The following is a 13,390-nucleotide window of genomic DNA, read 5'->3' as shown; positions in this document are numbered from 1 at the left end:
CGAGCGCTGCGCGCCGCCCCGCAGCGCCTGGACCCGGGCCCCGCTCCACCCGCCGGCACGGAGGTGCGCGCCCCGGACGGCTCGCTGCTGTACCGCCTGCCGCGAGGGCTGGACGGGTCGCAATAAACTGTTGAACTGGGCTCGGCTCCGCCCGCTCCTGGCGTTTGCATATTTTCCGGCGCGCCGGCGCAGCCCGCACAACGGCCATGGGTTCGGATGCGGCGCGGTTGCTGGAGGCGGCGGACTTCGCGGCCTGGAAACACAGGGAGCAGCGGCGGAAGGACCCCGAGGGCACCCCCTACATCAACCACCCCATCGGTGCGCGGCCGCTCCCGTCCCGTTGCCCTTCTCGCGATCCCTGCAGCGAGCCCCCGGTGCCGCTCCCGTCCGGTCAGCCCCCCTACGGTGGAGCGCGCGGCGCGGGGCCTCGACCCCCTCCCTCCCCACCCCTCCCGGTGTCTCCCGTTCCAGGCGTGGCGCGGATCCTGTCACACGAGGCGGGGGTCACGGACGTTGTGGTGCTGCAGGTACCGCTCCGCCCGGGGCCGCGGTGGGGACGCCGCCGCCCGGCCGGCCCTGACCGTCCCCCCCCCCACTCCCAAACTCCCCCCGGCCCCCGCAGGCCGCGCTGCTGCACGACACGGTGGAGGACACGGACACGACGCTGCCCGAGATCGAGGAGCGCTTCGGGCCCGAGGTGCGGCGCGTGGTGGAGGAGCTGACGGACGACAAAACGCTGCCGAAGGCGGAGCGGAAGCGGCTGCAGGTGGAGCGGGCGGCGGGCAGCAGCGCCCGGGCCAAGCTGGTGAAACTGGCGGACAAACTGCACAACCTGCGGGACCTGCAGCGCTGCGCGCCCAAAGGTGCGCCCGGCGCCCGGCCTGGCCCCGCCCCCCGCGAGCCCGGCGCCGGAAGTGACGCGCCGCGCGTGTCCCCGCAGGATGGTCGCAGGAGCGCGTGCAGGAGTACTTCCGGTGGGCGGCGGAAGTGGTGGCCGGCCTGCGCGGGACGAGCCCGCCGCTGGAGGCGGCGCTGCAGCGGCTGCTGGAGGAGCGCGGCGTGGCGCCGGGGCCGGGAACGGGGCAATAAATGCGGCGGGTGCCACCTCGCGTCTCCTACCTGATTGCCTTGGCGCTTCCGGCGCGGTGTCACGTGACTCCCGGTGCTTCCGGCGCGCGAGGTCCCGGGGTGCGTGGGTTCCGGCGGAACTGCGGGCTCGCGGCGGCGTTCCGGGCCCCGCGGCGGCTCCGCTATGGCCTCCACCGCCCGGCGTGACGCGCCCGAGCCGCCCGACTTCGGTATCCTGAAGAGGCTGGCGCGGGACCAGCTCATCTACTTGCTGGAGCAGGTGCGGGCGGGCGGGGGGCGCTGGAGAGGGCCGGGAGAGGGGAGCGGCCCCGGGGTTCGGCGCGGGGATGGGGCCCGGGGTGCGGGGTTTCCCGGCGCCGCCCCACGCCGCCCGACCGCCCGCAGCTGCCAGGCAGGAAGGACCTGTTCATCGAGCCCGACCTGATGAGCCCCCTGGACCGCATCGCCAACGTCTCCGTCCTGAAGGTATCGCGGGGCCGGGGGTCGGGACCGGGGGTGCCGGCACCGCCCGCTGACGGCTCCACGCCTCGCCCCGCAGCAGCACGAGGTGGACAAGCTGTACAGGGTGGAGAACCGGCCGGCCCCCAGCACCAGCGATCAGTGAGTGCTGCCCTTCTGCTCGGGACGCACCTCCCTGCGCCGCGGGGCTCAGGTGGCAGCTCTCACACCCTGTCGCCCTGTTCCCAGGCTCTGCTTCCTCGTGCGGCCGCGGGTCAGGACGATGCGGTACATTGCAGGTGAGCGCCCGGCGGGCAGCTGCCTGTGGCCTGTCGTTGGTTCACCGTCCCCTGTCGTTGGTTCGTGATCCCTCAGCTCTGCGCTCTGCAGGCGCTCTGGGAAGGTCAGGATGTGGCGTGTGGGTCATCTCATGCTGCACTGACTGCAGCTCTGCACTGCCAGTACCTTCCGGCCCCTGCAGGCCACTATTCCTGGGCTGGAAAATGGCCCTGTTCCCAGGTTCTTCTTTCTGCCCTGGGTGCTGTGAGGAGCAGTGCCCCACACCTCATCCTGTGGGACAAGTTGTGGCAGTTCAGGGTGGCAAGCAGTGTCTATGAGGTCTGCGCACATGTTCTTTGCAGACATTGTCAATGCTGACAAGATGTCAGGGAGGAGCCGGAAATACAAGATCATCTTCAGCCCCCAGAAGGTCAGTGCTGCTTCTACCCCTTGTGACCTGGTCTGACCCTCACGCTTCCTGCCCCTCCTGTCAAAATTGGAAGTTGTTTCTTAACCAGATGTCACCACTAAAGTCAAGCGTTACGGTGTCTGGGAAGAAGACAAGTCCTGTTACTGCAGGGAGCTCCTTCCCTGCCTGTGGTGGAGCGTGACTGAGGATCTTTTATTTTGCAGTTCTATGCTTGTGAGATGGTGTTAGAGGAAGAGGGAGTCTTTGGTGGTGAGTAGGTCTGTGGTGTGTGACACTTCGCTCACAGCACTCTGATCACCTCTGAACCCCAGTACCAGGATCTCCTGGGAGGAACAGTGGTTCTGCCCCTGCCTGGGTAGAGGAAAGGATGAGTCCCCTCGAAGAGGACCCATCTCTGCTTTGCTCCTCTGTGTGAGGAGTTGCTGGGATTCCTGGGGCTGTTTTTGCTGGGGGTGGATGACTGTTGCCTTTTCCTGTCCCGCGCTCAGATGTCACCTGTGATGAGTGGTCCTTCTACCTGCTTCCCCTGGATGAAGATATCATCAGTATGGAGCTGCCTGAGTTCTTCCGGGACTATTTCTTGGTCAGTAGGGATGGTCTGCTGGGTGCTGCCTGTGGGATGGCAGCCCTTCTGTCACTTGTCCCTGGGCTCAGGCTAGGAGGGCTTTGTTCAGGAAGCTAATGTCCTGCTCAGTCCTCCCAGCCCTCACTGCAGGCTGCTGCTGCTGTCTTGGGGAAGGTTTTGCCTGGGGCAGCCACCTGGACGTGCTGTGGTGGCTCCTCCTGAGCAGCACTGGGCACCAAGCTTGTTCCTATGTGTGTGCAGTGGGAGCCCACGGACCCTCAGCCCCACGTTGTGTCTGATTGAGGCCCCCAATGCAAGCAGTTATTTCCAGTCCAGCCTGCACAGAATGCACAGATCCTAATGCTGCTGTGCTCCTTGCAGGAGGGAGATCACCGCTGGATCAACTCCGTTGCTCGAGCCCTGCAGCTGCTGAACTCCCTGTATGGGCCATTCAGCAGGGCCTATGGGATTGGGAGGTGTGCCAAGGTAGGTATGGCAGGGCTTGTGGTGTGCTCTCACCTCTGGAGTGAAGGCTGGTGGGAGTGCCCTGTTTCCTGTGCCTGAGCTGAGGCTGCGCAGGGGAAGCTGCAGCAGCACCCCCACATGGCCGGGGGCTGTGCTGGCACCGGGTCCCTGCCGTGTACTGCAGCTCTTGGTCACAGGCATTGGCACAATTTTCCCCCTGCAGATGAGCTATGAGCTGTGGCGAGACCTGGAGGAGGAGAGCGAGAGTGAGGGGCAGGGCAGAAAGCCAGAGATTGGGAACATCTTCCTTATGGACAGAGGTGAGGGCTGGCACCAGTGGGAGTGAGAGGCAGCAGGACTGGGCCTGGCAGGGGGAAAACAGGCAGCAAACGAGTGCTCATTGCAGACACAGACTACGTCACAGCGCTGTGCTCGCAGGTGGTGTACGAGGGGCTGGTGGACGACACCTTCCGTATCAAGTGTGGTAAGTGGGGGTCAGTGATGGGGTGACGGGAGGCTCTCCTGAGGTTTGTGCTCGGTCCTGGCGTGGGATGGCGCTAAAGAGCACGCACGAGGGCAGACCTGCCTGCAGAAACATCAGGGCAAGTGTTACCTATCTCTGCAGGGACGTCACTGGTGCTGGGGCAAAGCAGTTTGGGGGGCACCTTATTGCAGCGTTGCACTGTGTGAAAGGGGCTTGTAAGAAAGAGAGAGATCTTTTAAAAGGGCTTTTTAAAAGTAGTGATGGAACACAGGGTAGGAGCTTTAAACTTGAGAGTAGATTTGGATTAGACGTTGGGAAGAAATTCTTGTCTGTGAGGGCAGTGAGGCCCTGGCACAGGCTGCCTAGAAAGGCTGTGGATGCCCCCTCCTTGGAAGTGCTTAGAAGTCTGGATGGGGCTGGTCTGCTAGGCAGGGGGTTTGTAACGAGGCCTTTAAGGTCTTTCCAACTCAAACTATTCCGTTGTTCTGTGATTCGTGCTATGATTCTGCAACTCTTCATCTTTCTCCGTAGGGAGTGTGGATTTTGGGCCAGAAGTCACCTCTTCTGACAAGAGCATTAAGGTGCTGCTCAATGCCCAGGACAAAGTGAGTCCTGCTTATGTGGCAGCAGGCCTTTCTGGTGCTCTGGGGGGAGGCTGAGCAGAGATTGACCGGGCACTGCTGGGTCTGGAGGCTTGGGTTGTCATGGGCTGCGTGTGGAGATGTAGAAGCAAAGTGTGGGCACAGCTGACCTCTGTTGTCAGCACCACCCCTGCAGGCAGAGCTGAGTCGTGCCCAGGGGGCAGCAACCACACTGGTGGAGTGCAGCCTCTTCTCACTCTCGGTCAGGGCAAGCCTGGCCCCTGGTTGGGCTGTGCTGACCTGGCCTGAGCTTTGGGGAACAATTAGCTCAGGTGCTGCGGTGCTTTCTGCAGATCTTCAGCCAGATTCGGAACGAACACTTCTCCAGTGTGTTTGGCTTCCTGAGCCAGAAGTCACGCAACCTGCAGGCGCAGTATGATGTGCGTACAGCCTTGTGCTCAGGGCTCCCCAGCATCATCCCTCCACAGCTGGGTCACTCCTTGGATGCTCTCACTCCCACAGCGCCGCCAGGGCATGGACATCAAGCAGATGAAGAACTTTGTCTCCCAGGAACTGAAGGGACTGAAACAAGAGCATCGCCTGTTGAGTCTGCGTAGGTGCTGGGACGGCAAGGAGCGGGAGGCCCCAGCTGCTGCAGTGGGTGCCTGAGCCCTAGGGAAGCAGGGGGGTTGCAGGGCCTGGTGGTCCCTAGGAGTGCGGTCAGGGCAACAGAGGGTGTTGTTGCATGCGCGTGCCTGCAGTGGGACTGCGTGCGGAGCCTGTTACAGCTCCACAGTGGAAAACTCTTGGCTGTACAGATATAGGTGCCTGTGAGTCCATCATGAAAAAGAAAACCAAGCAGGACTTCCAGGAGATGATCAAGGTTGAACACGGTGAGGGCCGTTCCCTGTGCCTGTTGTTGTCCCCACCCTAGGTCTGGCTCTTCCACCTTTGCTCTGATGCCAGCCTCATTGCCCCAGGTCTGGGCTGCCTCACAAGCTGGGAGCTCCCTCCAGACCTTTCATGCTGGGGTGGGTTGTGAGGTCCCCACAGGGCTGACACGTGGTAAGGCAGGCAGCCCAGCATTGCAAGCCTTCCCCTCTCCCCGAGGCTCAGTGGGGAGGCTGAGACCAGATTCTACCTCAGCTGGCTGGTGGGAGCCCCAGGGACGGGAGAAGTGACTGCCTCTCCCCCCCCGCCACAGCTCTACTGGAGGGTTTTGACATCCGGGAGAGCACCAGCTTCATCGAGGAGCACATTGACCGGCAGGTAGGAGCTGCACCGCACTGCGGGGCCGTGCGTGGGCTGGCAGCCTGCTCACAGCACCACTGCAATGCAGGTGTCCCCTATTGAGAGCTTGCGCCTGATGTGCCTGCTGTCCATCACGGAGAATGGTGAGGGGGAGTCTAGGAGCTCGGCGGATGTCAGCACGGGGGGCCGTGCACTCAGTTCACCACGGCATCCCCACAGGTCTCATCCCCAAAGACTACCGTTCCCTGAAGACCCAGTACCTGCAGGTGAGAGAACCTGGGGCACCGGGGCTGTCAGAGCAGGGGCTGAGCTCTCTGCCTGCCCCCGCCCTACTGAGTTACCTGAAGCAGCCCGCTGGGCTCCTGCGTGTCCCTGAGGCAGTGTCACACTGCTGTCTCGCGTGACTTTGTGCTGATCTGCCCACTCCCTTCCTCAGAGCTACGGGCCTGAGCACTTGCTGACCTTCCACAACCTCAAGCGCATCGGATTGCTGACTGAGCAGACAGCTGGAGAGACCCTGACAGCAGTGGAGAGCAGAGTCAGCAAGCTGGTGACGGACCGAGCGGCAGGTGAGAGGCTGCAGGAAGCCCAGGGCAGGACAGCAGGACAGCAGGGCGCTGCTGTGCTAAGAGGACGTGGTGTGGCCCCACAGCTCGTACTGCTGCTCCATCTTCCGGCAGTGCCTCAGCCTGGCTTATGGTGTGCAGCCGCTGTGATGCATCCAAAGACTGTCATTTATTATCTTGTTTTCCAGGAAAAATCACAGATGCATTTAATTCCTTGGCCAAGAAGAGCAACTTTCGAGCCATAAGCAAGAAGTTGAGCTTGGTACGTCCTCTGGGGGCTGCTGCGCTGGCAGAAGAGTTGTGCCCAGCCTGTGCCCGACCCCCAGGGCTCTACGCCCTCAGCTGCCGGCCAGGCACACGCGCTGCACAGGAGCTGGGCTGCTGCTGGGTGCCCCAGCCTGCTTTGCCAGCCACAGCTGCTCTGACCCCGCTGCAAGGGCAGTCCCTGCCGCTGGCCCTGCCTGGGACTCAGTCAGACTCAGCAGAGCCCAGCCCAGCTGCGCCTTTGTCAACATCAAGTGGTGCCTCCCTGCAGATCCCGCGGGTGGACGGTGAGTACAACCTGAAAATGCCTCCGGACATGGCGTACGTTTTCAGCGGGGCCTACACACCCCTGAGCTGCAAGATCATCGAGCAGGTGAGCCCCCCCTCGTGCTCTCCCCGAGCAGAGCACCGCCTCGTCTGCCCCGCGCCCCTGCGGGGGCTGCGCCGCTGCCTTCTGTGCGCGGCCCGGCCCCGAGCCTGCGCTGTCCTGCAGGTGCTGGAGCGCCGGGGCTGGCAGGGCTTGGAGGAGGCGGTGCGGCTGCTGAACGGCAACGAGTTCGCGATGGCCGGTAGGCCGGGGGTCGGTGCCGGGGGTCGGTGCCGGGGGTCGGTGCCGGGGGTCGGTGCCGGGGGTCGGTGCCGGGGGTCGGTGCGTGCCAGCCCGTGCCCCGCAGACAGTGCGCTGGAGGAGGGCGCGGGCGGGGACGCGCAGCGCGTCGTGCTGGCGCTCTTCCTGGGGGGCTGCACCTTCTCCGAGATCGCCGCTCTCCGCTTCCTGGGCAAGGAGCGAGGTAGGACGGGGCACTACGGGGGGGGCGGCGCGGCCCCGAGGGCGCCGAGCACGAGGCGCTGTGCCGTCCCCAGGCTGCAGGTTCATCTTCCTGACCACCGCCATTACCAGCAGCGCCCGCATGATGGAGGCCATGGCCGAGGCCAAGGCGTGAGGCCGGGCGGGGGGCGGCGCTGGCGGCTGCGGGGCGCCCCGTTCTGCTCAATAAACGCCGCCGCGCCGTTGGGGCGGCATTCGAAGCCGAGCGACGCGTACGTTTCCAGGTCACGTGATCCGCGTTAAAGTCCGCGCCTGCGCAGCGGTGCCCAGAGCGGCCTGGCGTAGCCGTTCTCGCTTGCGATTGGTAGAAACCCCGAAGGCGTTTCGCCGCCATTGGCTGGCGCCCGGCTTGGGGCGGGACCTGAGCGACGGTTGTGGGCGGGACCCGTCGCGGCACTTCAGCCAATGAGCGCCGCCGGGAGGCGAGTTTGAATCGGCGGCCCTGGACGGGCGGCGGCGGTGGTGGCGCAGAGCGGAGCCATGAGGAAGAGGTGCGGGGCCGGGAGCCGGGACGGGGCCGGGAGCCGCGAGCCGCGAGTTGGGGTCGGGGCCGGGAGCCGCGAGTTGGGGTCGGGGCCGGGGCTCTGGGCCGCTGGGCGCGGGGGGATGGCGGGCCCGGGCTGTCGTGCCGCTCAGGCCCCGCTGCCCGTAGCGAGGTGCTGGCGGCTGAGGCCGTGTCGTGCCTGAACCGCGCGTTTTCGGCGCTGCGGGACATCTGGGAGGAGATCGGCATCCCCGAGGAGCTGCGGCTGGAGCGCACCGGCGCGGTGAAGAAGCACATCAAGGTGAGCGGGGCGCCGGGCCGGGCGGGGGGCGGCGGCGGCGGCGGCCTCGGCGTGCCCTGAGCGTGCCGTGCCGCAGAACCTCCTGGACATGATGGTGGCGGAGGAGGAGCACCTGAAGGAGCAGCTGCTGAGGAGCGTCGCCGCATACCGAAAGGAGATCGAGGGCCTCTGCGCGGAGCTGCAGGCGGAGCCCTTCCAGGTGAGGGCCGCGGCTCTCCGCAGCCTCCCCCGCCCAAGCTGGGCCGAGCCGAAGGCTTTCTGCCCCCCTCCCCCGGCGTTGGGTGACGGTTGTGAGGCGGCCGGCGGGAAGCAGTGCTGTGCCTGGGTCCTGGGGCTGCCCTGCTGAGCTCTGGAGCTGCGTCCCGGCTCTGCGCCCAAGGATTTCCGAGTATCTGAGTTACTTCCAAAAAGCACAGCAGAGAACAGATCCTGATCCGTGGCTTCTTTCAGACAGAGGAGGGGAGTACCATCCTACAGATGGTGAAGGATTTGCGTTTCCACATGGAGGTGTTGCTGAAGCAGAAGAAGGATAGGAAGCAGGAACTGCAGGCCCTGCAGGAACAGGATAAGAACCTGTGTGACATTCTCTGCGTGTCCCTGTTCAGCATTGATGACAGCGCCGTGCCCAGCCTGGACGAGCTGGACCGCTACCGACGGCACGTGGCCTCCCTCAGCGCCGAGAAGGTGAGCAGGAGGGGCCTGGACCTCTGGGGAGGGAGGGTCGGAAGGCACCCACTGGGTCTTCATGGGGCTCCTCACCTACAGGAGCGACGGCAAGAAGAATTTGTCAGCATCAAGCGGCAGGTCATCTTCTGCATGGCGGAGCTGGAGCACAGCCCTGACACCAGCTTCGAGCGGGACGTGGTGTGTGAGGATGAGGAGGCCTTCTGCTTGTCCACGGATAACATCGCTAACCTCCAGAGCCTGCTGCAGCAGGTATGTTGGCATGCTGAGCTGGCCCTGCCACGACTGACGGCACTGCGGAGGCTGCCTGGCAGCACACTGTGAAGGCTGTTTTGTTTGTAGGAAGCCTGTGTGTTAGAATGTACTTCTAGAAGCTTTTGCTTGGAAGTGCTGGGGGGTGAGAGGGGGTGTGAGAGCTGCGGTCTGTGAACGGCCTCCTTGCATCCCTCAGCGCCAGGCTGAGGCAGTGCTGAACTCACGCTTTCCCTCTGCAGCTGGAAGCGCGGCGGGCGCTGAACGAAGCCATGTGTGCAGAGCTGCGCTCCAGAATCACTGAGCTCTGGGAAAGGCTGCAGGTTCCTGAGGAGGAGAGACAGTCTTTCGCAGTGCACATGACCGGGTCCAAAGCGAAAACCAGAGAAGCTGTAAGAACCACCTGATGGCATTTGGGAGTGGGAGGGTAAGGGCAGGGCAGCTCTGGGGTTCACTTGTTTGCTCATCTGGAGTGGAGGAGCAGCTTCCAGCAGTCAGGCGTAATGTGAGCAGACTAAATCCTGCCTTCAAGGACAGAGAGCTGGGAGTTGGTGCTGATGGTTGGCTCGCTAGAGGTGGACTGCGCAGAACTTACATTGGTCTTGCTCTTCTATTCTTCCTCTCTGAGTCTGTGCTGTGGTTGTGTTGGCAGCTGAAGCTGGAAGTAGACCGTCTGGAGGAGCTGAAGCTGCAGAACATGAAGTCTGTGGTTCAGGCGATCCGCGTGGAGCTGGCTAAATACTGGGACAAATGCTTCTACAGCCAGGAGCAGAGGGACGCCTTCAGTCCCTATCACGATGGTGGGTGGTGGCTCTTCCTGTAACTGACTCCCTTGAGGGAGCTCAGCAGGCCTGCTGCCAAAAAGGGCTGCTGAGTGGTGCGGGGATCCTGGGTGCTTCCTGAACGTGCTGCTGTGTCTCTCCAGAGGATTATACAGAGGCCTTGCTCCAGCTCCATGATATTGAGGTGAGGAAGGTGAAAAGCTACTACGAAACACACAAGGAGCTGTTTGAGGCTGTTCAGAAATGGGATGAAAACTGGAAGCTGTTTCTGGAGCTGGAGGTATTGGGTAGTGCTACATCTCTGGGCTGTGCATAGGGGTTGGTGAGGGAATGGGATGCTGTGCCTGGAGCACCAGTGTGACCCAAGGTGCAGAGCTTGTGCAGGTGTGTTGCACCGCTAAGGTGACTTCCTCGAGGGCCTAGGGGAGTGCTGGGCAGTGAGGCTGGGCCCCATCTCATTATCTCCTGACTTCTCTGTGCTAGAGGAAAACAGCTGACCCCAGCCGCTTCTCCAACCGTGGGGGGAGCCTGCTGAAAGAAGAGAAGCAGCGAGCAAAACTGCAGAAGACTCTTTCCAAGGTGGGTACAGACCTGGAGAAAAAGCTGTAGTCCTGAATAGGCACAGGTAACACTGACCAGGGAGAAGCACAGCGCTTGGAGCGCCAGCAAGGGCTGTCTGTGGGCAGGGAGCTGCCCACGACCAGTACGACGCCTCCTACACTGCCCTCCTGTCCTGAGCAGCTGCAGGAGGAGCTTGAAAGCAGGATCCAGGCCTGGGAGCAGGAGCGTGAGGAGCCTTTCCTGGTGAAGGGACAGCAGTTCATGGAGTATGTGACAGAGCAGTGGCAGCTGTATCACATGGAGAAAGAGAAGGAGAAACAGGAGCGGGTGAGTGCAGAGCTGACCGTGCTGTCGGGGCTTGGCACCGAGCTGTTGGCAGGGAGAGCAGTTCCAGCCCAGGTTCGCTGCCAGCTCCCTGGGGCAGAGGGGCTCCTCCTGCTCTTTTCTGGCTCTGTGTGGTCGCCTTCTTCAAACAGCAGGGCAGGTGGCTGCCTGCATCTGTGTTGAGCCCCAGCTGCTGCAGACCTGTAGTGTTTGCGCCTGTCCTTCCCCAGCACTGAGTGTTGGAGTTCCGTGGCGCTGTGCAGCCAGCTGTGTTCTGCTCCTCTGCTCAGATCGGTGACGTAGGTCTTTCACACAGCACCTGAAGAAAAGCCGCCAGATTGAGACGGAGATGATGTATGGGAGCACCCCAAGGACTCCGATCAAGCGTCGAGTGCTTGGCCCCCACACGCCTGGCAAAGTAAGGAAGGTAAACTGCCTGTGCTGGGCATGGAGTGCTTGGCTGAGACCCGACCAGGGCTTGAGCTAGACAAGTACTGTGAGAATAAAGGTGTTTAGAGCCCTCCCTCTGGATTTAGTCTCACAGTGATGCCAGAAGGGCCCAGGCTTATTGCAGCAGCAGCGTAAAAGAATCTTATGCTGTAAATGGGTACAGGGGGTGGGCTGCAGGCATCTCTGTTCTCTGTGGGGACAATGGGATCCGTCACCCTGCTCTGCAGCCAGTGCTTCCGCCGTGGTTTTCCTGGTGTGAGCATCCCCTCACGCTCCGTATGCTCTGCTTTCCTCCAGCTCAATGGCACTTCCCTCTCCACGGCCACTCCCAACAGCACCATTCGTTCAGCTTTTGGGGCAACTCTCTTCCATTCACCAACGTCTCGGCTGCCACCCTCTGGAGGGAAGGTGAGAGGCTTTGTGGAGCTTCCCTGCTCACAGGGTGGGTTGGTGCAGCACTGCTGTGCCACGCTGCTGTGTGACACTGCCAGGGCAGCTTGTGCTCAGCTGCACAGCTGTGCTCCTGGGCCACAAAGGCTGCTCTGCTGGTACCTGCTCTGCTGGTCAGCCATGCTGCTGGTAGGATGTTCTGGGGGACCAATACCGCCCAAATTAAAAGGAGAGCGGTAGCATGCAGGAAGTCTTCCTCCAACCCATACTTCTGCTGTTTCCGGGTCACAGACCTATGATGCAGGGTTTTAGGAGCTTGAAGTGCAGGGCAGCAGCTGCAAGTCCAGCACTGCTGCAGGCTGCCTCAGCTCCCACTCCGCCTCTCGTCCCACAGCTTGGCCAGGCTCGGACCCCCATCCGCGTGGCTGCGAAGCCCCCCCGGCCCGGACACAGGGAGCGGAACAAGGAGAACCTGTCGCAGCTGAACGGAACCACCCTGAGCGGTGGGTGCAGCCCCGCAGCCCCTGCCCAGCGTAACCACAGCGTTAATTCTGTTGCCAGCACCTATTCTGAGTTTGCGGTAATTCACCTCTTCTGAACGTGCCTCCCCTCACTGGGCTGCACCCAGGCTGTGCTTCTGCTCCTCCCAGAGCACCGCAGGGCCACCGCTGTGCACAGCCCAACCTCTGCCCTGCGCAGAGCAGCTGCTCCTGCCAGCACCCACGGCACCAGCTGCTGACTGTTGTCAGGAACTTCAGTTGAAGTTTGGTGGCCGAGGCCGAGCGCTGCTCCATCGTGTGCAGGCCCTGAGCAGCCCAGTGGGGATCTGATATTTACACAGGAAGATGGTGATGCTTGGCTCCCGCCTGCCCCTGCAGGAGCAGAGCTGTGCCTTTGACACGGCCCGTTGTGCCAGGCCTCCTGCATAGCCCTGCTGTAGTAATGCAGCCGCCCTCCAGACCTGGGTCTGCTCCCAGCTGCTTAGCAGAGAACCTCCACGTGGTTTGAAGCAATGTGTCATGGAGGGCATGTCCCATCCCAGCCCAGAGAGGCCTGGGTAGCTGGCAGCAGCAGCGCTCTGTCACTGTACTAACAGTCATGGGGAGAAGGGAGGGTGGGAGCCTTTTCCTGCAGCCTGCACGGCTTCATCAGTGCACGTGCTGTGCTCTCAGCCCAGGGGGAGAGATCCCTGTGCCGCTTGTTCTGCGGGCATGAGGTGTGCTGGGTGAGCAGAGGCTCCCAGGGGTGTGGAGGTGGGTGATCTCTGCTGTGGGATGGAGCTTTGCTGCCCCGAGGCCTCAGACTTTGATGTCCAAGCACTGACCTCTTCTGCCTCGTACAGATGTAAGCGTCACTCCCCATGGCAGTTGAGCAAGTGCTGAAGCTGCCCTGACACCAAGTCCTGCTCCCATGCATGTGTTTGGCTCCTGCTGGGCAGAGGCAGGGTCCTGCAGAGCTCCCTTCTGCAGCTGCATGTTGCCATTTGCGCCCATCCCCTGCCTGCGCTCTTGCTTCCCCTCCCTGCAGCTGAGGGACACCAGGTTGGGGCTGAGCTGCCCAGGACCAGCAGTGTGTGCGCTGCCAGCTGCAGGACTATGTACCAGTGCTTCTGGGATGCTCCCAGTTCTCTCCCAGCTATTAGGAGCAAATCCTCCTGTGTCCTAAAGCAAGAGGGCAGGGCCTTGTCTTCTCAAACAAACAGCAGCAGCTTTGTCTCTGTGGCCCTTGGCACAGCTACCCTCTCCCCCCCCTCATCCCTCTCTCTGCTTCTTGTATCCACAGCGTGAACTCTCAAAGGCCTCCAGGTGTGATACCAGCTCCCGCATCCTCAACTCCACCACCACCCATGCCTTCTGCTGAGGTGCTGCCTTGGGCTCCAGCTCTCTGTAGTCATAGTGAGTCACTGTTCTGGCAGCTCCTG

The 13,390-nt window shown here is 62.4% G+C and overlaps 3 protein-coding genes across 5 annotated transcripts; all 3 read left to right on the top strand.

Moving 5' to 3' along the window:
- Positions 1–206: 206 nt before the first annotated feature.
- HDDC3 (HD domain containing 3) lies at positions 207–1,089 on the top strand (the record flags this gene model as incomplete). The annotated part of the gene is made up of 4 exons (XM_079540924.1): positions 207–318; positions 472–527; positions 623–863; positions 941–1,089. 4 exons carry the CDS (start codon positions 207–209, stop codon positions 1,087–1,089), a joined length of 558 nt encoding a protein of 185 aa, XP_079397050.1.
- Positions 1,090–1,252: 163 nt separating this feature from the next.
- Positions 1,253–7,356, top strand: VPS33B (VPS33B late endosome and lysosome associated; the record flags this gene model as incomplete). 3 transcript variants are annotated; one of them, XM_079540686.1, is made up of 23 exons in its annotated part: positions 1,253–1,348; positions 1,474–1,554; positions 1,631–1,689; positions 1,777–1,826; positions 2,169–2,236; positions 2,440–2,485; positions 2,725–2,819; positions 3,183–3,287; positions 3,490–3,586; positions 3,673–3,750; positions 4,282–4,355; positions 4,685–4,771; positions 4,854–4,944; positions 5,150–5,224; positions 5,536–5,600; positions 5,671–5,725; positions 5,802–5,848; positions 6,019–6,151; positions 6,337–6,410; positions 6,684–6,785; positions 6,906–6,981; positions 7,087–7,203; positions 7,277–7,356. In XM_079540686.1, 23 exons carry the CDS (start codon positions 1,253–1,255, stop codon positions 7,354–7,356), a joined length of 1,851 nt encoding a protein of 616 aa, XP_079396812.1. The 3 variants fall into 3 exon arrangements, with proteins under 3 accessions (XP_079396812.1, XP_079396811.1, XP_079396813.1); XM_079540685.1 differs by having other exon boundaries at positions 1,628–1,689; XM_079540687.1 differs by lacking the exon at positions 1,474–1,554 and having other exon boundaries at positions 1,628–1,689.
- Positions 7,357–7,721: 365 nt separating this feature from the next.
- On the top strand, positions 7,722–13,329 carry PRC1 (protein regulator of cytokinesis 1; the record flags this gene model as incomplete). The annotated part of the gene is made up of 14 exons (XM_079541084.1): positions 7,722–7,810; positions 7,894–8,026; positions 8,103–8,225; positions 8,477–8,710; positions 8,792–8,962; positions 9,205–9,354; positions 9,615–9,762; positions 9,888–10,024; positions 10,228–10,323; positions 10,486–10,632; positions 10,946–11,056; positions 11,377–11,487; positions 11,864–12,049; positions 13,252–13,329. The coding sequence occupies 14 exons, from the start codon at positions 7,722–7,724 to the stop codon at positions 13,327–13,329; spliced, it is 1,914 nt and encodes a 637-aa protein (XP_079397210.1).
- Positions 13,330–13,390: the final 61 nt, after the last annotated feature.

The sequence above is a fragment of the Tetrao urogallus genome (genome assembly GCF_951394365.1).
Source record: "Tetrao urogallus genome assembly, chromosome: 11".
NCBI classification, from domain to species: Eukaryota; Metazoa; Chordata; class Aves; order Galliformes; family Phasianidae; genus Tetrao; species Tetrao urogallus.
This window is presented reverse-complemented; position numbering and strand designations above follow the sequence as displayed.